Genomic DNA, 22,976 nt, shown 5'->3' with positions numbered 1-22,976 from the left:
CAACCATTGGTGTCGCTAACGTTACATGGCTTGTTATACAAAGTAACAGCATTTACATACCATGAAATACAACGTTCACGTTTATTTCAACTGGGACTTAACGAGTTTTCAAACATTCTGACTTAGCTAGCTACTGTAGGCACTTGCTAGCTAACTAGCTAGTCAGTAACGTTAGCTAACTTGGCTAGCTACAGTAGGTAAACAGAGAAGTTCTGAATAGTAAGATGAGCTATAACGTTAACTGTTGGTACTATTCAACTACCCTACAAACGCATTCTACGAGGCAAAAATTAAGTTAATTGTAATTGCAGTCAAAAATAGAAAAAAAATGTCTGCCAAAATTCTAAATGTATTTTCCATAACTTCTTTACCTCAATTTCAAAGTCTGGTAGGTTGAATGCAGTCCTGAACAGCGAACAGAAGTGGGCTATGGCGGGGACTTCCCACCAAGACTGGATCTCTTCCACAGAAATTGTACATCCCTGGGACATTTTCGGACCGAAAATTGTATAACTTTGTTTCTCACATTAGAAATAATTTCCTCAAGGTTTGTGTAAAACCTCCTTAATTGAAACTTCCTTCAAATAAATTACAAAAGTTGCTGTTGATGTTCCATCCAGTCAGTTGCCATTCCAACCCGGTCCGGAGAGTGCTAGCTAGCAAGTTACAATCTGTTTCAATCAGAATTTCACAAGAGCTGAACAGATGGGGTGGTGCTACCACCTCGGCGCAAGGAGGGGTGTTCTGTTACTTACGCAGCGTATTAAAATATACAAAAATCCACCAAGCATTTATAATACCCATCAACATATTTGTTTACTTGCAATTCTACTTAAATTAATATATATTGGTACTAACATTTGATTATCTGGTTTATTTGTTTTGTTTATGCTATCTTCAGCAGACATCCACCACCACCTCGACTTGATAGACCAGTCCCTATTTAAAGGGTATGCTACTGATTTCAGAATGGTCTTTCAAAAGTACGGTATCTGCATAAAAATTGTGAGTGCGTCTTCTGTTGCGCGTTTTCAAGAGTTGAAGCAAAGTGGCGGGTGCATGTACATGGACTTATATTTATTTGATCATTGGACCGTATTTTGGATGTTGCTTTTCTTTTGTTTTGTCCTCCCTGGTCCAGTTATGATGAGTTAGGTAATAATCTCCTTATTCAACTCCTATTATAGACCAGCAATTAGCCTTCATATTTCAAATTGCAGTTTATATAAAAGCACAGTAAGTGTAGATTTGTTAGCTAGAATAGTGAGGAAAAGGTTTTGAAAACATTTGTTTTGGAACGGCAGTCTCCTTCAATGGAGAGTAAGTACGTTTAGAATCTAAAGCGGTGGCTCCCCCCATCGCAGGAAGGGGAAAGCGCATGTAGCCTAAAGGAGAGAAGTGTGCACTGATCAGGAGGTGAGTGACCACTGGCCTGAGACGCTGTCATTTTGTCTCTCTGAACTGCCATTATAGGGCGGCTACCTTAATGGACTACCAAAATAACATAGCATAATTCACCATTTATAAGTAGGCTACACAACTTTACAATGGATTGAAGACAAAGGTCAATACTGCAATTTTCAGACTACAACCATCTGTTTAACATTTGCCATATTGTCATATTCAATAACAAATGGAAACTGCCCTTCGATTTAACCTAGCTATATTCTATTATATTCAATCAATGAGGCAAAAACATTAGAGGAACAAAGTGGAGTCGCAATTGAATGGCTCGGACACAAGAGGCATGTAAAATAAAACAAAAATGTATTTGTCACATGCGCGAATACAACAGGCGTAGCCTTACCCCGAAATGCGTACTTAAAAGCCCTTAACCAACAATGCAGATAATTTTAAAAAATAAAGTAATACAATAAAATAGCAATAATGAGGGTATATACAGGGGGTACCATTACCCTGTCAATGTGCGGGGTACAGGTTAGTTGAGGTAATATGTGCATGTAGGTAGGGGTAAAGTGACTATGCATAGATAATACACAGCAAGTAGCAGCAGCTAAAAAAGGGGGTCAATGCAAATAGTATAGCCATTTTGATTAACTGCTTAGCAGTCTAATGGCTTGGGGGTAGAAGCTGTTAAGTAGCCTTTTGGACCTAGACTTGGCACTCCGGTACTCCTTGCCATGCGATAGCAGAGAGATCTATGACTAGTGTGGCTGGAGTCTATGATTTTTTTTTGGCCCTTCTAACAATGCCTGGTATAAAGGTCCTGGATGTCAGGAAACTTAGCCCCAGGGATGTACTGGGCCATAAGCACTACCCTCTGTAGCTCCTTGCTGTCAAATACAGAGCAGTTGCCATACCAAGTGGTGATGCATCCAGTCAGGACATTCTCGATGGTGCAGCTGTAGAACTTTTTGAGGATCTGAGGACCCATGCCAAATCTTTTCAGTCTCCTGAGGGGGGAATAGGTGTTGTCGTGCCCTCTTTGCGACTGTCTTGGTGTGTTTGGACCATGATAGTTGGTCAGTGATGTGGACGCCAAGGAACTTGAAGCTCTCAACCCGCTCCACTACAGCCCTGTCGATGTGAATGGGTGCGTGCTCGGCCCCCCTTTTCTTATAGTCCACGATCAGCTCTTTTGTCTTGCTCACATGGACGGAGAGGTTGTTGTCCTGGCACAACACTCCCAGGTCACTGACCTTCTCCCTGTAGGCTGTCTCATCATTGTCGGTGATCATCAGCAAACATAATGATGGTGTTGGAGTCATGTGTCGCCACGTGGTTGTGGGTGAACAGGGAGTACATGGGGGGATGAAGCGCCCACCCCTGAGGGTCCCCAGCGCTGCAGATGTGTTGTTGCCTACCCTTACCACCTGGTGGCGGCCTGTCAGGAAGTCCAGGATCCAGTTGCAGAGGGAGGTGTTTAGTCACAGGCTCCTTAGCTTAGTAATGAGCTTTGAGGACGCTATGGTGTTGAACGCTGAGCTGGAGTCAACAAACAGACTTCTCACATAGGTGTTCCTTTTGTCCAGGTAGGAAAGGCTAGTGTGGAGTGCAATGGAGATTGCGTCATCTGTGGATCTGTTGGGGCCGTATGCGAATTGTAGTGGGTTTCTGGGATGATGGTGTTGATGCAGCCTTTCAAAGCACTTCATGATGTGAGGCAGGTTACCATGACGTTCTTGGGCACAGGGACTATGTAATCACACAGTTGTCCGGAACAGCTGGTGCTCTCATGCATTGTTCAGTGTTGGTTGCCTTGATGCAAGCAAGAAGGCATCTGGTAAGCTCACGTCACTGGGCAGGGACTTCTGACAATCACGGCTTATAAAGGAAAAACCAGCCACATTGCGGACACCGAAGCCTCACTCCCAGACAAACGTAACACGCTCTCTGCCCGCTTTGAGGAAAACAACACAGAGCTGCGTCATGTGCCCCCGCTGCTCACAAGGACTGTGGCTCCCAATCTCTGTAGCCGCTGTGAGTAGGACTTTCAAATGTGTTAACCCTCACAAGGCTGCCATCCCGGACGGCATACCAAGCCGTGTCCTCAGTGCATGCGAAGACCAGTTGGCTGGGGTGTTTACGGACATATTCAACCTCTCTCTATTCCAGTCTGTTGACCCCACTTGCTTCAAAATATCCACCATTGTTCATGTATCCAAACAAGATGAAGTAACTGAACTAAATTACTATTGCCCCGTAGCACTCACCTCTGCCACAATGAAGTGTTTTGAGAGGCTAGTCAAGGACCATATCCCCTCCACCTTGCCCGACATCCTAGACCCACTACAATTTGCATACCGTCCCAACAGATCCACATACAATGCAAACGCTGTTGCATTGCACACCAACCTATCCAACCTGGACAAGAGGAATACCTATGTGACAATGCTGTTCATCAACTACAGCTCTGCTTTCAAAACCATAGTTCCCTCCAAGCTTGTCACTAAGCTCAGGGCCCTGGGTCTGAACTCCTTCCTGTGATATTGTGTCCTAGACTTCCTCTGTGGTGAGAGTAGGCAACAACACCTCCACCACACTGATCCTCTACACGGAGGCTCCCCAGAGGTGTGTGCTCAGACCCCATTCACTCATGACTGCGTGGCTACGCATGACTCCAACTCAATCATAGAGTTTGCTGATGACACAACAGTGGAAGGCCTGATTACCATCCACAACGAGACAGCCTACAGGCAGGAGGTTAGAGCCCTGGCGAGTGGTGCCAGGATAATAACCTCTCCCTCAATGTAAAAAATAAATACAAATAAATAAATATTTTTAAAAAGTCAAAGCCGGGACAGAAAGACTTAAAAACATCTCCTATCTCCAGGCCATCAGACTGTTGAACAGCCATCACCAGCCAGCTACCTGCTCGGTACTCTGTCCTGCACCTTGAGACTAATGCATTATGTACAGTGCCTTTCGGAAAGGATTCAAACCCCTTGACTTCTTCCACATTTTGTTATGTTACAGCCTTATTCTAAAATGGATTGAATGAATTTATGGACATGATTTGGAAAGGCACACACCTGTCTATATAAGGTCCCACAGTTGGCAGTGCATGTCAGAGCAAAAACCAAGCCATGAGGTCTAAGGAATTGTCCGTAAAGCTCTGAGACAGGATTGTGTCGAGGCACAGATCTGGGGAAGGGTACCAAAAAATGTCTGTAGCATTGAAGGTCCCCAAGAACACAGTGGCCGCCATCATTCTTAAAAGGAACACGTTTGGAACCACCAAGACTCTTCCAAGAGCTGGCCGCCCGGCCAAACTGAGCAATCGGTGGAGAATGGCCTTGTTCAAGGAGGTGACCTAAAACCCGGTGGTCACTCTGACAGAGCTCCAGAGTCCCTCTGTGGAGATGGGAGAACCTTCCAGAAGGACAACCATCTTTGCAGCAATCCACCAATCAGGCCTTTATGGAAGAATGGTCAGACGGAAGCCACTGCTCAGTAAAAGGTATATGACAGCCCGCTTGGAGTTTGTCAAAAGGCAACTAAAGGACCCTCAGACCATGGGAAACAAGATTTTCTGGTCTGATGAAACCAATATTGAACTATTTGGCCTGAATGCCAAGCGTCACATCTGGAGAAAACATGGCACCATCCCTATGGTGAAGCATGGTGGTGGCACCATTATGCTGTGGAGATGTTTTTCAGCGGCAGAGATTGGGAGAGTAGTCAGGATCGAGGTAAAGATGAATGGAGAAAAGTACAGAGCGATCCTTGATGAAAACCTGCTCCAGACCGCTCAGGAACTGTTGGAAGGTTCACCTTGACCCTAAGCACACAGCCAAGACAACGCAGAAGTGGCTTCAGGACAGGTCTCTGAATGTCCTTGAGTGGCCCAGCTAGAGCCCGGACTTGAACCCGATCTAACATCTCTGGAGAGACCTGAAATAGCTGTGCAGCGACACTCTCCATCCAACCTGACAGAGCTTGAGAGGATCTGCAGAGAATGGGAGAAACTTTTCAAATACAGGCGTGCCAAGCTTCTGTGTCATACCCAAGAAGACTCAAGGCTGTAATAGCTGCCAAAGGTGCTTCAACAAAGTACTGAGTAAAGGGTCTGAATACTTATGTAAATGTGATATCAGTTTTTTTATTTGTAAAACCTGTGTTTGCTTTGTCATTATGGGGTATTGTGTGTAGATTGATTGAGGGGGAAAAAACGATTTAAAACATTTTAGATTAAGGCTGTAATGTAACAAAATGTGGAAAAAGTCAAGGGGTGTTAATACTTTCCGAATGCACTGTGTATACTGTAGAGTAATTGAACGCTGACAACCTCATATTCTGTTTATATATCATTGTTTACTCATGGTGTATGTACACTGGGTATACCAAAAATTAGGAACACCTTCCTAATATTCAGATGCACCCCCACCTCTTTTACCCTCAGAACAGCCTCAATTCGTCAGGCCATGGACTCTTAAAGGTGTCGAAAGTGTTCCACAGGGATGCTGGCCCAGTTTGATGCCAACGCTTCCCACAGTTGTGTCAAGTTGGCTGGAAGGACTTTGGGTGGTGGGTCATTCTTGATACACACAAGAAACAGTTGAGCGTGAAAAACCCAGCAGCGTTGTAGTTCTTGACACAAACCGGTGCGCCTGGCACCTACCAATTGTCTCAAGGCTTAAAGATCTTTCTTTCTTTAACCTGTCTCCTCCCCTTAATCGACACTGATTGTAGTGGATTTCACAAGTGACATCAATAAGGATTTTTGTTTATTATTTGTATTGTATTTGTGAGACATTCTACTGCATCGTTGGAGTTAGAAACACAATTTTGCTGCACCTGCTATAACACCAGCAAATCTGTGTACGCGACCAATACATTTTGATTTTGAATTTAATTTGATTAGGGCTGGGGTTGATTGAGAAGTCACCTCCGGGCTAGGCGGTGGACAGCTTTCACAGTGCTGTCAATGGTGTGATGGGCTTAGGTCCCCTGGGAGCCTCTGTGCCCCTTCAGTGCTGCCATGTTGCTAGGAGACAGACAGATCCTGACTGCCTGTTGTCCTGTGTGGCTGTGGTCGAGCTTAGGTAGCCTACTCATTTTAGAACGTGGACTTTGTTCAATGATCCAGGCTCTTTCAGAACATCCAGTCACAACTCTCAGAGGGGATCAACAACATGCCATATATGTGCCTCAAAATGACTATCCAATACCATGTCATGCAGCTCACTAGCTTTGTCCTAACATAGACTGACCATTGTTTTAAGATTAAAAGACCATGCATGATTACAAATAATGAGTCACCTCAGTGAGCATGATCTTTGTCATCATGTAGTTTGCGTTGAATTCCAGTTGATTGTGTAAGCATTCTAGCTGCAAGGGACAAAATTGTGTAAGTACACTATAGTTGGGCTATTCTGAGTACTGTCTGTATGTGTAACCTTATAGGACATTGATTGATGAAACTGAGGCAATAGGAAAGGTATGGATCATGCATCCAACCCCAGGTTGGTCATCAATATCATACCCATGACGTTGTCAGTGATGACTTTGTCTACTGTTCCTCTGGACGTACTTGTGCAGTATTTGAGCCAGAACTCACTGACTCAATATGGCCAAACAAAGGATCTCTGGAATACGAATACATTACATAATCACTGTCTACTCTATGAAAACGGTGAAATCCTCTTTACCAGGAGTTAAGGGGTGTCCAGTGTTTGTAACCTGACACCAGGCAGTCTGGGGCCACATTTACCCACTGCAACACACTGGTGTGAGAGCTGCTCTCTCATTGGCGCTTTCTGAAAGGCTCAACGGCCAGCTCAGAGAAGACAAGTCCTCTCCTCCACAAAAAGACCATCCATAATGCTTCCACTCTTACAACGACCTTGTCATTGTGGAAGAAAATAAACACGCTCGATAATGCGTTAATAACAAATGTAAACATAAAGTTGTAGATAGGCAATAACAGGGGTTGCAACCACTGTCTTGTTATGGCAATTGACAATTTAGTCCAGTCTGTCTCTGAAGTCTGCAGGCAGAATGTATAACATGAAGCTCACACCTGTTTCCACCTGAGTTTCACAGACTCTCTGACTTGTGTACCACTCCAAAAGATAAGAAAAAAATGTTCTACCAGCTTGTGTTTTTCTCTCTTGTAATTTATGCCCTTTTTTTACATTTGTCTTTGTACTCTAACGTGACAACATATTGTAACCCAAATGAGAAACATTCATCGAAAAGCGCCATTTACTTTTGGAATGCAAGTATTTGCCAGTTGATGAGACTAATTTTCAATGTCAGAAGTTGTTTTCTCACGAACATAAATCAATACTAAAATCCATACTTATATAAATCAGTTGGGGCAAGACAGGGTGGAGCTTGTGTTAGTGGAATCAGTTGTTGCAGTAATGCTGTGAGTTGCTGTTATTCCATTGATTGTTTCAGTGATATATTATTCTTACAATTATTTTTTAAATGCTTTTGTTAAATGTTATTGTTGTTTTAATTGAATTTTAAATATCAGTGTCTCTTTCAGTTGTGGCTCATATTGGGTCTCTGCGGTATTATGCGATGCTTGTGCTGCTACTGAATAGGCTCTCTCATACATAAAGTGCCTTTGTATTGCAGCTCAGGTTTTTGTGGATTATAATAGCAATATTTTTGCACAGTCAGCATGGTATGTGAGTGGGGAGTTCAGTTTCTGTAGCTTTGTGGTGTGACTATAGGCAGAGTTTATGTCGCGTTGCGTTAGTGCAGAGCTGTGCTGCCGGGGCTGTGTCACAGTGAGTCACCACAAGAGGGAGGGACTTAGGCAGGAGGACAATGCTGGTGTTTGTGCAACGGCCCCTGAGTGGCGACTAGGTCTCTCAGATCGCTCTCGCTTGAATACCATTGCTGCACACATTGTTGAAGCGAAAGAAAAGTGGACAGCTTGATCCTGCTTGTGGGATGCACTGAGAGGGGTAAGTTCCCCATTGCTATCTTTCTTATGAAAAAAAAAAGAAATGTCATACTTAAAACAAGCTATGTTGTCTGAGCTCGATGATCTGGTGCAGTTTGGAGAAGTTGGGGCTTTTGGGTTTGAGGTTGGCGTGGGGTAGACGCTCTTGTCTGTGTTTTGGCAGGGGACTAGTGTGAAAGGAGCGGAGCTGAAAGAAAGTTTCACAGAGAGGCTCAGTGAAAGGCATGTGCAGAATGTGATTGGGCACTAGAAATGCAAGTACAGAGCTGTAGTAAGAGAGGGATCAAGAGGAACGGTTCAAAAGAGGAGGATGGTTGTGGTGAAAGATAAGTACTGAGGAGAAATCAACAGAAAGGTGAGAGATGGAGAAAGGTGAATTGATTGTATTTTAATAGGAAGAGAGAAGCGAGGATAGAGGGAAGGTTTACTGAGGTAAAAATAGACCGAAGGGGAATGGAGGTGGGGAGATTAAGAGGGAGATTAATTAGGGAGCTGAGAGAAGGAAGTAAGGAGAGAAAAAAATTAAGAAAGGGTAAGGGGACACAGAGGAGGAGAGGGTAATTTTTGAGGTGGGAACACCTGATGTCAATTTTACATCTTGGGTAATATTATCTATAATAATGTTGTACAGGCCAGCTTCTGACAATCATTGTTGGCAGAAAAAAAGTTGTCAAACCAATGTTACACGTTTTCGTACACGGCAAAAATAAATATTTCAGTTCTGCCCTCATATGTAGATCAAATAGTCTTATCCCTTTTAGCAATACGATTAGAGAGACTTAAGACATGTGGGAGACCCAGGAAATTCTGCCTCAGTATTATGACTGACCTGCCTGGGTAACAGACGTGTTTGTGCTAACCTTCACCTCCTTGTCCAATGCCAACATGACAAGGAGTGGCATGATGGCGCAAACAGATCTGGGACCCTGGTAATTAATGACCAGGATGGGCTTCAATTAATAACCAGGATGGGCTTCAGAATTCTGATTCAGTTTGTGGACATTACATTTCTGCAATACCCTATTGCTATAACTATTGCTATAAAGAGTTGTCACTGCAGTTCAGAGAGTTAACACAGAGATAAAAGGACCTCTCTATGATACTGAGGTATGGGAAAAGATAACCTGACCCATGTAATTGGTGTGGCCTTGCTCTTTTGGAACAGACAGGAACCACTTGTATTCCTGTGTAGCACAGCAGAGCAGGAAGACTGGCCAGAGGACACCGGTTAAGTTCAGGTGGTGGGTGCCACATTATAGCGGAGAGGAACCCCAATGGTTCCCCACTGTGGAAGAAAAGACACCACATTGATACCATAGAGGCGGCAAGCTGCATTTGTGCTGGAGTCAGGTGGGCCGGTAAGGGTACGGTAGCGGTGACACCTTGGGGCTGAGCAGGTGTGCCGATCGGAGGAGGAGGAAGGAAACTGACGTGGGCCTGGAGCCCAGTGACAGCCAGGATGGCCGAGCAGAAAGTTAGGTACACAATTACAATATCTCTTCACCCAGAACCTTGAGGATTCAATCTAACAATAGAGTGAAAGGAGAAAACATTTAGTTTTTCCCTATGTTAACATTGTGCATTTATCAAGTGTTTATGTCTGTGTCTTTCCATGTATGTATGTATGTATGTATGTATGCATCTGTTCCTCTTTGTCTGGGTGTTTTGCATGGATATGTTTCTCTCTGTCGGCTTGCGTGGGTGTGTGTGCTTGTGTTTTGTGGTTTCCATCTCCGCAGCCTACCTGCTAAGCTGATTAATGGGGGCGTGGCAGGGCTAGTGGGTGTGACCTGTGTGTTTCCTATTGATCTGGCTAAGACCCGACTACAGAACCAGCAGGGTGCCCGAGTCTACACCGGGATGTGAGTATTGCCTTGGCTCCTCTTTTATTTTATCCACACAAGGGACTTGAGACACTTCCTGTCCTGACTCGCACCAGGGATTTGAGGTCTTTGAGACGGGGAGACGCTCCTTTTGAAAGAGGGAGTTTTCCCTTGTGGGACGAATACAGTTTATTGAATTGGAAGAAAGAGAGAATAGTTCTGTTTGACTCATACACACAGTAATTGTTTACAAGTAATCCGACTAAGCTGTCCATGAGGGCAGATTGGGTCAAATGTGTTTTTGCACATCTGCATTCAAAACAATTATTTGGTGGTGTATTGGTGAGCGCTATATTTACAGAGTGGCTTTCACAATAAATCCAACAGGGAAAAAAGCTTATTCCTGGCTCAATGGTATTACTTCTTGACATTCTTGGCTCTACTGGTTGTCTAGTCCAGACAGCTATCTATCTCTATACATCTGTACAGATAAGACAGTGCTATGGCAACAGGGTTGAGTGGGCATTGTGCCTATATTTACCTTGGTGAAGACAGAATGTTGGCCCAGTGAGTTACTGGTTGGCACAGGAGTGATCCTTTGGCATCCTGACTACACATGGTCTTTTTAATTAAGTAACAATCTAGTAGCTGCTCATGAAGTTGATCACATCAATGTAAAATCACAATGTGAACCAATTAAAGGAAAGTGTCCATCAATTATGTTTGTGTTTGTAGCTGTGTTTAAGTGATCCCAAACAACCAACATTCAACTATGTAGGGTTTCTGTTAAGATTGATAAGACACTGTATTGTAAGGAAATGCAAATTACATACATGGTATTCATTTTTAATTTTTTATTATTATTAAATATTAAAACATACAATCTACTTGCAGTGAAGCCGCTCAACATTTACATAACATTCAGGTATTCATTGTTTATGCATGGTCAATAAGCATCAGTTATCAATGTTATAAAATAAATCATGAATTTCAAGGATGGAATTCTTCAGAAAGTTCACCCAAACTGATTTGACTTTAATATTTCTCCTTTTTATGTGAAGGCTGGACTGTTTGACGAAGACAGTTAAGATGGAAGGCTACTTTGGGATGTATAGAGGTACTATTTCCCTGGATTCATGTAATGTACAATTCTGTGTTTTGAGTTTAGCTAACACTGCCTAAATTGACATAACTGCAGTAAACCTTGTATTGTACTTTAAAAAAAAAAAGTATTTTATAAATTGATTTTATTTAACCTTTATTTAACAAGGCAAGTCAGTTAAGAACAAATTCGTATTTACAATGACGGCCTACCAATCAAGCACTTACAGTTAGTAACTAACCTAGAGCTAATCATATGGATGTGCAGCGCAGGGGAAGGTTTTGTGTATGACGTTAACTGTAGTTTGTGTTGCTATAATCCATTACCCCTCCCCCTTCCCAGGTGCAGTAGTGAATCTCACTCTTGTCACACCAGAGAAAGCCATCAAACTGGCAGCAAATGATATCTTCAGACAAAAACTCTCCAAGGATGGGTAACTCACATTTAGTCCTAGAACAGCACCTACACTTTTTTCACAATTCAACTGAAAGATACTTAAACTGAAACACTTTTTGGGGCCCGGGGACCCCTTTTGTGATAGCAATTTCATCAGGGACCCCCTCATAATCAGCATATAAGGAGTTTTATTATGACTTCGGCAGTGCGTTGCCAGGAGGAACAAAGTTTTGGGCCCTGGGAAGGAACATTTTAAAAGGCACACCTCTTGGCATCAGAGAGAAAATGTTGCAGTTCAAGCTGATTTCCTGCAATTCTACAGATTTTGTCATGTGGCAGAGAGATGTTTTGGGGTTGCAGCTTTAAAGGTAATATCCTGCAATTTTTTACATTTCCTTGGGGCAGAGAGAAAACGTTGCACTTTTAAAGCAAAAGAAATACAGTGCATTTATGAACACAAAAAAATTGGGTGAGGAAAACAGAATTGATAATTGGTGGAGTACTGTGGATACCAATATCCCTCACAGACCCATGTTGCCCAGGATTAAGAACATAAATTGTACATGAATAACATTACATTCTATTGTATTACACCCTCTAAACTTATTCCACGGATCCCTTGGCCAAACTTTGTTTCATCTGTTGTCAGGCCCAGTGCAGTCCAAAACGTGATTTTCCTGTGTTTTATATACATTTCCACACTATGAGGTTGGAATAATACTGGGAAATCGACGACAATGCCCTTTAAGTGTAAGAGCTGCCTGAAATTTCAGCCTGTTTTGAAGGGATGGAGTTTTGGCCTGCCTGGTGACCTCAATTAGTTAATAGACCAATAAGAAAGAGAATCCCAAACCTCTTTGCCAATAACAGCTAATTTTCAGTTTTCCCCTCCCCATTCAGACTCCCAGACAGTCCTAGCAAAATTCTTGTGTGTGAAATTGCTCTTTGCTCTTTTTTTGTATTTTTGACCATTTGAAAGTGGCAATATGTACATTTGTGGGCAACCCAACCAAATTCACACAGAAATGTGAGTTATAGATCTATGATTCTACTTGAAAGCAACTCTAAGAAGCGGTAGATACTGTATATTCTATGTATGCTTTTTCTATGCTCTTGTTTTTGTGTCTTTTACTTTCAGTTTTGTACACAAGCTTCAAGCAGCTGTAACAACAATATTTTTGGTTATGAAAATATATTTCACAGCGGTTTAGATGGTACAATGATTCTCCACACTATACTAGCTTATTTTGTCACAAACTGAAATTAGGCGAATTACTAGAGTTTTAGCAACCAGGAAATGGCGGAGTGATTTCTGCATAGTGCAACTTTAATTGAAAACAATCACAGTAAGGTACTTAATTGTTACCCAGAAACAATTTTATATTGAGATAAAAACAGCTGCATTGGACCCCACCTTAAGAACCTCTGCCTTATAGTACTTACAGTTGAAGTCGGAAGTTTACATACACCTTACACCACATTTAAACTCAGTTTTTCACAATTCCTGACATTTAATACTAGTAAAAATTCCCTGTCTTAGGTCAGTTAGGATCACCACTTTATTTTAAGAATGTGATATGTCAGAATAATAGTAGAGAGAATGATTTATTTCAGCTTTTATTTCTTTCATCACTTTCCCAGTGGGTCAGAAGTTTACATACACTCAATTAGTATTTGGTAGCATTGCCTTCAAGTTGCTTAACTTGGGTCAAACAGGGTAGCCTTCCTTCCACATGCTTCCCACAGTAAGTTGGGTGAATTTTGGCCCATTCCTCCTGACAGATCTGGTGTAACTGAGTCAGGTTTAGGCCTCCTTGCTCGCACACTCTTTTTCAGTTCTGCCCACAATTTCTATAGGATTGAGGTCAGGGCTTTGTGTTAGCCACTCCAATACCTTGACTTTGTTGTTCTTAAGCCATTTTGCCACAACTTTGGAAGTATGCTTGGGGTCATTGTCCATTTGGAAGACCCATTTGCGACCAAGCTTTAACTTCCTGACTGATGTCTTGAGATGTTGCTTCAATATATCCACATAATTTTCCTCCCTCATGATGCCATCTATTTTGTGAAGTGCACCAGTCCCTCCTGCAGAAAAGCACCCCCATAACATGTTGCTGCCACCCCTGTGCTTCATGGTTGGGATGGTGTTCTTTGGCTTGCAAGCATCCCCCTTTTTTCCTACAAACACAACGATGGTCTTTATGGCCATTATGGCGATTTTTGTTTCATCAGACCAGAGGACATTTTTCCAAAAAGTATAATCTTTGTTCCCACGTGCAGTTGCAAACTATAGTCTGGCTTTTTTTATGGCGGTTTTGGAGCAGTGGCTTCTTCCTTGCTGAGCGGCCTTTCAGGTTATGTCCATATAGGACTCGTTTTACTGTGGATATAGATACTTTTGTACCTGTTTCCTCCAGCATCTTCACAAGGTCCTTTGCTGTTGTTCTGGGACTGATTTGCACTTTTCGCTCCAAAGTATGTTCATCTCTAGGAGACAGAATGTGTCTCCTTCCTGAGCGGTATGACGGCTGCGTGGTCCCATGGTGTTTATACTTGCGTACTATTGTTTGTACAGATGCACGTGGTACCTTCAGGCATTTGGAAATTGCTCCCAAGGATGAACCAGACTTGTGGAGGTCTACAATATTTATTCTGATGTATTGACTGATTTCTTTTGATTTTCCCATGATGTCAAGCAAAGAGGCACTGAGTTTGAAGATAGGCCTTGAAATACATCCACAGGTACACCTCCAATTGACTAAAATGAAGCATCTAAAGCCATGATATAATTTTCTGGAATTTTCCCAGCTTTTTAAAGGCACAGTCAATTTAGCGTATGTAAACTTTTGACCCACTGGAATTGTGATACAGTGAATTAGAAGTTAAATAATCTGTCTGTAAACAATTGTTGGAAAAATTAGATCCTAACCAACTTCCAAGAGTGGTTGAAAAATCTATTTTTAATGACTCCAACCTAAGTGTATGTAAACTTCCAACTTCAACTGTATTCATGCAAAAAGTTCATCAGGTGGATAATCCTTAGTTAACATAACATTAATGTAATAAAGTCAGACGATCGAAGGTGCTATTCCTGCAGTGCACTGTGTCTATTTATCAGAATGGTGGTGCCATTGCTTTGTGTTATTTATTACCCTGCTAACCCTCTCATTTTGTCCCACAGGAAGTTGCCCCTATGGGGGGAGATACTGGCAGGATGTGGGGCGGGGACGTGTCAGGTGATAGTGACCACACCCATGGAGATGCTCAAGATCCAGTTGCAAGATGCAGGAAGGTTGGGTGAGTTCTGTGAACCATTTGTCCTTAGGCCACAGCTGTCTGTGCTAGGCAGTGATAATGACTCTGCTACTGAAGTTTTTTGACACTGATGTGGTGTGTGTGTGACAGCTGCCATAACCAGAGTGGTCCAAGCACCCACTGCAGCTCCTGGTCCAGCGCCGTCATTGGTGGCCCCCCCTGCAGCCCAGCCAGCCCCACCACCACGGACCACTGCCATCCGTATCACCCTGGAGCTACTGAAAACACGCGGCCTGCCTGGCCTCTACCGGGGAGCAGGAGCCACATTGATGAGGTCATCTCTCTGTTTCTCTCAAATTCACATAGGCAACAGCATACAAAGTCAAACACTGAATTAATGATATTAGACAAACTGTATGTGTGTATGTCAAACGCACGCACGCACTCACTCACTCACTGACTCATTCACTCCCTGTGTGCCAAGCACACAAACACACATGCACACAAACATGTTTCTGTTGCTCAGTTCTGAGTAATCCTGAACTGAGTGAACTGAGGTAACCTGCTAGACTCACTGTCAGGCCTGATTTGTCTCATTGTCTCATTACTGGTGATTAGTTCGTGGCAAAGACTTTCAGATTTACTTCTGGTGAAGGCTACCTCATTTACGTACACCACATATCGCATCCCTCTGTTCAACATTTGACATTTTTTGGAAATAAGTTGTCTCTTACACTAAGCATAGAATGTATCTCGGGTCTGACTGGCACACTTGCTTATCAAGCCCAAAATACAGTACCAGTCAAAAGTTTGGACACACCTACTCATTCAAGAATGGGCCATTTTTCTTTATTTTGTACTATTTTCTACATTGTAGAATAAAAGTGAAGACATCATAACTATGAAATAACACATGGAATCATGTAGTAACCAAAAAGATGTTAAACAAATCAAAATATATTTTAGATTCTTCAAAGTAGCCACCACTTGCCTTGAAGACAGCTTTGCACACTCTTGGCATTCTCTCAACGAGCTTCATGAGGAATGTTTTTCCAACAGTCTTGAAGGAGTTCCCACATATGCTGAGCACTTGTTGGCTATTTTTCCTTCACTCTGCAGTCCAACTCATCCCAAATCATCTCTATTGGGTTGAGGTCGGGTGATTGTGGAGGCCAGGTCATCTGATGCAGCACTCCATCACTCTCCTTGGTCAAATAGCTCTTACACAGCCTGGAGGTGTGTTTTGGGTCATTGTCCTGTTGGAAAACAAATGATAGTCCCACTAAGTGCAAACCAGATGGGATGGTGTATCGCTGCAGAATGCTGTTAGATCATCCGTTCACCTACTCTGCGTCTCAGAAAGACACTGGGTTGGAACCAAAAATCTAAAATTTGGACTCATCAGACCAAAGGACAGAATTCTACCGGTCTAATGTCCATTGCTTGTGTTTCTTTGCCCAAGCAAGTCACTTCTTCTTATTGGCGTCCTTTAGAAGTGGTTTCTTTGCAGCAATTCAACCATGAAAGCCTAATTCACGCAGTCTCCTCTGAACAATTGATGTTGATGTGTCTGTTACTTGAACTCTGTGAAGCATTTGGGCTGCAACCTGAGGTGCAGTTAACTCTAATGAACTTGTCCTCTGCAGCGGTCCTCATGAGTCAGTTTCATCATAGCGCTTGATGGTTTTTGCGAATGCACTTGAAGAACCTTTCAAAGCTCTTGAAATGTTCCACATTGACTGACCTTCATGTCTTAAAGTAATGATGGACTGTTGTTTCTCTTTGCTTATTTGAGCTGTTCTTGCCATAATATGGACTTGGTCTTTTACCAAATAGGGCTATCTTCTGTATACCCCTCCTACCTTGTCACAACACTGGCTGATTGGCTCAAACACATTTAAGAAGGAAAGAAATTCCACAAACTAACTTTTAACAAGGCACACCTATGAATTGAAATGCATTCCAGGTGACTACCTCATGAAGCTGGTTGAGGAATGCCAAGAGTGTGCAAAGCTGTCATCTAGGCAAATGGTGGCTATTTTGAAGATTCTCAAATATAAAATATATTTTGATTTAACACTTTTGGTTACTTCATGATTCCATATGTGTTATTTCATAATTTTGATGTCTTCACTATTATTCTACAATGTAGAAAATAGTCAAAATAAAGAAAAATCCTGGAATTAATAGGTGTCCAAAATTTTGACTGGTACTACAAATCAATAGGTTCTTGCAGTGTTAATCCTCCTGTGGACTGAGCCATACCTCTGTTATTTTTCATTTTCCAGGGACGTCCCTTTCTCTATGATCTACTTCCCGATGTTCGCCAACCTGAACGCGCTGGGCCGAGGAGGGCCGAGTAGCCATGGAGACCTGCAGGAGCGGGCCCCCTTCCTGCAGTCCTTCACGGCAGGCTGCACAGCCGGATCAGTGGCAGCTGTAGCTGTCACACCACTGGACGGTGAGAGAGACAGAGGCAGGGAAGGGCTGGGGGAGCCCCATAAAGCAGAGATAAACCTCTGTATTCTCAGTGTCATTCAGTAACGTACACGTTATTCAGTCGCAGTACATGTTGTTCAGTCCTACACTGTAATGCACACAATAAGACCATCTAATCCTTATGTACAGTGGCAAGAAAAAGTATGTGAACCCTTGGAATTACCTGGATTTCTGCAGAAATTATTGAGAAAATTTTACAATCTTACAATAATTTGTGTGTTATTAGTTTATTTTTCTTGTCTATATTGAATACATCATTTAAACATTCACAGTGTAGGTTTGAAAAAGTATGTGAACACACACAAAATTTGAGTTTGCTATTCACAAGAAGTATTGCCTAATGTGAACCATTCCTCGAATAAAAGAGATCTCAGAAACCTAAGATTAAGAATTGTTGACTTGCATAAAGTTGGAAAGGGTTACAAAAGTAAAAGTATCTCTAAAAGCCTTGATGTTCATCAGTCCACGGTAAGACAACTTGAAAGTTCAGCACTGTTGCTACTCTATCTGTGGACAGTTTAAACTAAAGTGGAGTTGTTTGTGAGGAACACAACACTATGTGTGGAGAAAAAAAGGCACAGCACACCGACATCAAAACCTCATCCCAGCTGTAAATTATGGTGGAGGGAGCATCATGGTTTGGGGCTGCCTCGGGGCCTGGACAGTTTGCTATCATCGACATCGACGGAAAAATCAATTCACAAGTGTATCAAGACATTTTGTAGGAGAATGTAAGGCTATCTGTCCTCCAATTGAAGCTCAACAGAAGTTGGGTGATGCAACAGGACAACGACCCAAAACACAGAAGTAAATCAACAACCGAATGGATTCAACTGAAGAAAATAAGCCTTCTGGAGTGGCTCAGTCAGAGTCCTGACCTCAACCCCATTTAAAATGCTGTGGCATGACCTCGAGAGCGGTTCACACCAGACATCCTAAGTACACTGCTCAAAAAAATAAAGGGAACACTAAAATAACACATCCTAGATCTGAATGAATTAAATATTCTTATTAAATACTTTTTTCTTTACATAGTTGAATGTGCTAACAACAAAATCACACAAATTATCAATGGAAATCAAATGTATCAACCCATGGAGGTCTGGATTTGGAGTCACACTACAGGCTGATCCAACTTTGATGTAATGTCCTTAAAACAAGTCAAAATGAGGCTCAGTAGTGTGTGTGGCCTCCACGTGCCTGTATAACCTCCCTACAACGCCTGGGCATGCTCCTGATGAGGTGGCGGATGGTCTCCTGAGGGATCTCCTCCCAAACCTGGACTAAAGCATCTGCCAGCTCCTGGACAGTCTGTGGTGCAACAGACTGTTGGTGGATGGAGCGAGACATGATGTCCCAGATGTGCTTCTTGCAGGAACTTCTGACACACTCCAGCCACATGAGGTCTAGCATTGTCTTGCATTAGGAGGAACCCAGGGCCAATCGCACCAGCATATGGTCTCACAAGGGGTCTGAGGATCTCATCTTGGTACCTAATGGCAGTCAGGCTACCTCTGGCGAGCACATGGAGGGCTGTGCGGCCCCCCTCTAGAAATGCCACCCCACACCATGATTGACCCACCGCCAAACCGGTCATGCTGGAGGATGTTGCAGGCAGCAGAACGTTCTCCACGGCGTCTCCAGACTCTGTCACATGTGCTCAGTGTGAACCTGCTTTCATCTGTGAAGAGCACAGGGTGCCAGTGGCGAATTTGCCAATCTTGGTGTTCTCTGGCAAATGAAAAACGTCCTGCACGGTGTTGGGCTGTAAGCACAACCCCTCCCCCTGTGGACGTCAGGCCCTCATACCACCCTCATGGAGTCTGTTTCTGACCGTTTGAGCAGACACATGCACATTTGTGGCCTGCTGGAGGTCATTTTACAGGGCTCTGGCAGTGCTCCTCCTGCTCCTCCTTGCACAAAGGCGGAGGTAGCGGTCCTGCTGCTGGGTTGTTGCCCTCCTACAGCTTTCCTCCACGTCTCCTGATGTACTGGCCTGTCTCCTGGTAGCGCCTCCATGCTCTGGACACTACGCTGACAGACACAGCAAACCTTCTTGCCACAGCTCGCATTGATGTGCCATCCTGGATGAGCTGCACTACCTGAGCCACTTGTGTGGGTTGTAGACTCCGTCTCATGCTACCACTAGAGTGAAAGCACCGCCAGCATTCAAAAGTGACCAAAACATCAGCCAGGAAGCATAGGAACTGAGAAGTGGTCTGTGGTCACCACCTGCAGAACCACTCCTTTATTCGGGGTGTCTTGCTAATTACCTATAATTTCCACCTGTTGTCTTTTCCATTTGCACAACAGCATGTGAAATTTGTCAATCAGTGTTGCTTCCTAAGTGGACAGTTTGATTTCACAGAAGTGTGATTGACTTGGAGTTACATTGTGTTGTTTATTTTTTTGAGCAGTGTATATTGCTGAACTGAAACAGTTTTGTAAAGATGAATGGTCCAAAATTCCTCCTGATCGTTGTGCAGGTCTGATCCGCAACTACAGAAAATGTTTGGTTGAGTTTATTGCTGCCAAAGGCGGGTCAACCAGTTATTACACTGTGAATGTTTACACGGTGTGTTCAATAAAGACATGAAAACGTATAATTGTTTGTGTGTTATTAGTTTAAGCAGACTGTGTTTGTCCATTGTTGTGACTTAGATGAAGATCAGATCAAATTTTATGACCAATTAATGCAGAAATGCAGGTAATTCCAAAGGGTTCACATTCTTTTTCTTGCCACTGCAGATGCCGAACAGGGACAGTTTAAGGTCTGAGTCCTGTGTTGGGTTGCGGTTGCAGAGGCTATTGAATTTACTTGGTATCATTTAATTGTAATCCCTTAAGTGCAGTGGAATGAACTACGGTATTATCAATAACTCAAGAATCCCAGAGCACAATGATACCCTCATTGTCTGTACTTTATAAAGGATAATTGAGTTGACATTGATTTCTGTGTGTGCGTGTGTGTGTGTGTGTGTGTGTGTGTTTGTTGGCAGTCATAAAGACTCGTATACAGACCTTGCAGAAGGGGGAGGGGGAGGACACATACCGTGGCATTGTTGACTGCACACGGTAAGGCATGCACCGGAAAACCCACACGTTTGCTGCTCCAATGTGTATGTGTAAACCTTTCACTGACAGCAGGTTTCTCACCTTTCCATAGGCGGATCTGGAGTAAAGAGGGCCCAGCAACATTCCTCAAAGGGGCGACATGTCGCGCTCTGGTCATTGCCCCTCTCTTTGGCATCGCACAGGGGGTCTACTTTCTGGGCGTAGGAGAGCAGTTGCTAGGGCTACTGGAATAGCAGCAGAATGTGACCCTTTACAGTATAGAACATACTGCTTCATTCAGCAGTGAAAGTGAATGGCGGGAGAGAGGAGTGTAGCCCTAACTGTATGAGCACTGAGTACATGGAGAGAGAGCGAGAGAAAGACCGAAAGAGAGAGAGGTCACAATCAGCTAACCAAATGATGAGGAAGAGAGTGAAGGATGATGGGGAGGCTCTAACTGCTAACATGGGAAACAACATTGCACACTAATTATGTTTGTCTAGATTTCTAAAATGTGTAAGCAGGGTTCTATAGGTTAAATAGGCTTCTGAGTGTATATGTATGTGACTAATCTGGAGGTGTGTCTCAGCCAGGTTGGTGTCTTAGGGTTGTACTTTCAACTTGAGAGCTAACTCTCCATGGTTCTTATGCAGAAGGGTCATTGAGTTTGCCATCACTAAGGAAGTTGCCAAGCTATCGTGTTATTTGAGTGACAAAACCCTCTTGAAATTTGTTTTCAAACTATCAAATCTTTTTATGAATGTTGTATAATGTTGACTACATTGCCATGTTTGATGAGAAGTCTAAACTAGAACTTGGCCCACATTTCAAAGCAAATGTTTCACCTTTCACAGAGAGATATCCTTTTTGTTTTGTTTTATGAAAAAGGACTTAACCTCCACATTAGCTCAGTGAGTTGCTTTCCCATCCGTGAGTCCAGAGTTGTAATCTTGGACTCGTCCTGTGTCAAGCACTGCCAGTTAACTGTATAGGGTCAGTTGTTAATGCTTTAATCCTATCTCTGTACTGTAACCTGCTGAACAGCCAGGCTCCTCTACTACAGTTTAGACTGCTGGGCCTGCACTCTGAGGCCTTACCTTCCTGTTCACCACAACTCTGAGGCTCGGAAGCAAACCTCCTCTAGCTGTATTACTGTTAGCTTAGTTAACTTTTTTAATGCTTCTATGAATGACATGTCGGTTCACACAATAAAAATAATTAAAATAAAGCCTTATTTTGCTGATGGAGTCTCTTGTCCAAAACATTTAACTTGTGCGTAAATCTTAACATTTGGAATTCAGCATAATTGTTGAAAGTGTTCAAATGTCTGTATTGATGTACAATTTAGTGAAGCCTATGACAAAATCCATTTTAAAGCAGGTTCTTGCGAACACTCTATGGTGTAAATCCACGAGGTGGCAATAAAAGCATTTTGTTTTGTTCATTTTTAAAGCTGAACGCTACATTTTATGATGGGTCTGGAATAACCATGTTAATATTAATTGGAGAGAACAAACTGCAAATGAAAATACTGAATATTCACATTTCTGTATGTATTTATTATGAATCACATTGGTAAGTAACAATAAAAGACATCCATTCTCTAATCCACTATATTCCCATTCAACACTAAATACACACACACACACACACACACACACACAACCATCAAACGGAATACAGCAGCAGCCACCCTTTTAGGAGTTTGGACACCTTACAGTAAACAAAAAATACCTTGATTGTTCCGCAAGGGAAGGTAAAGGGACAATCTACACGAAACAAAAATATAAACGCAACATGTTCAAGTGTTTGTTTATCCCTGTTAGTGAGCATTTTTCATTTGCTCAAGCTAATCCTTCCACCTGACAGTTGTGGCATGTCAAGAAGCTGATTAAACATGATTACACAGGTGCACCTTGTGCTGGGGACAGTAAAAGGCCACTTTAAAATGTGCAGTTGTCACACAACACAATGCCACAGATGTTTCAAGTTTTTCGGGAACGGGCAATTAGCATGCTGACTGGAGGAATATCCACCAGAGCTGTTGCCAGAGAATTTGTTAATTTTTCTACCATAAGCTGCATCCAACGTAGTTTTAGAGAATTTGGCAGTACGTCCAACCGGCCTCACTACTGCAGATCACCTGTAACCACGTCAGCCCTCCAAGGCCTACCAAGGCCTACCCATGGCTGCACCCATGTCCGGTCATGTGAAATCTATAAATTAGTGCCTAATGAATTTATTTCAATTGACTGATTTCCTTATATGAACTGTAACTAAGTCAAATTTTGGGAATTGTTGCATTCATATATGTTTTGCAGTGTAGGTTACAATCAGATAACCCACAGTGCTGGGAAGGGAGCAGTGGTAAACTGAGGAGGTAGGATAATACACTACCCTTTACACCAGCCAACACACATTCTCCCTCAGATCGTGTCGGAAGCAAACCTCCTCTAGCTGTATT

At 42.8% G+C, this 22,976-nt stretch overlaps 2 protein-coding genes across 7 annotated transcripts in view; one reads left to right on the top strand and one right to left on the bottom strand.

Moving 5' to 3' along the window:
• LOC110523417 (uncharacterized) overlaps nt 1-692 on the bottom strand; it is a 66,392-nt gene extending 65,700 nt beyond the window's left edge. Inside the window, exon 1 of one of the 2 annotated variants that reach the window (XM_021602095.3) lies at nt 372-692. In XM_021602095.3, coding sequence (XP_021457770.3) covers nt 372-491 — 120 coding nt within the window. In that variant the 5' untranslated portion in view covers nt 492-692. The remainder of the gene's footprint in view (nt 1-371) is intronic. The other variant, XM_090231874.1, reaches the window with a different exon arrangement.
• A 242-nt stretch (nt 693-934) lies between these two features.
• On the top strand, nt 935-21,740 carry slc25a18 (solute carrier family 25 member 18). Of its 5 annotated transcripts, none has more exons than XM_021602068.3 (10): nt 935-1,416; nt 9,549-9,862; nt 10,123-10,245; nt 11,268-11,323; nt 11,651-11,741; nt 14,886-15,001; nt 15,110-15,293; nt 17,248-17,420; nt 20,458-20,533; nt 20,625-21,740. In XM_021602068.3, the coding sequence occupies exons 2-10, from the start codon at nt 9,843-9,845 to the stop codon at nt 20,764-20,766; spliced, it is 981 nt and encodes a 326-aa protein (XP_021457743.3). In that variant the 5' UTR covers nt 935-1,416; nt 9,549-9,842; the 3' UTR covers nt 20,767-21,740. The 5 variants fall into 5 exon arrangements, with proteins under 5 accessions (XP_021457743.3, XP_021457752.3, XP_021457728.3 ...); XM_021602077.3 differs by having other exon boundaries at nt 946-1,155; XM_021602053.3 differs by lacking the exon at nt 935-1,416 and adding an exon at nt 7,790-8,384.
• The last annotated feature ends 1,236 nt before the right edge of the window (nt 21,741-22,976 follow it).

The sequence above is a fragment of the Oncorhynchus mykiss genome, chromosome 1 (assembly GCF_057628025.1).
Source record: "Oncorhynchus mykiss isolate SJ-2025 chromosome 1, ASM5762802v1, whole genome shotgun sequence".
In the NCBI taxonomy this organism is placed as follows: Eukaryota; Metazoa; Chordata; class Actinopteri; order Salmoniformes; family Salmonidae; genus Oncorhynchus; species Oncorhynchus mykiss.
Note: the sequence above shows the minus strand (reverse complement) of the source record. Positions and strands in the feature narration are given on the sequence as shown.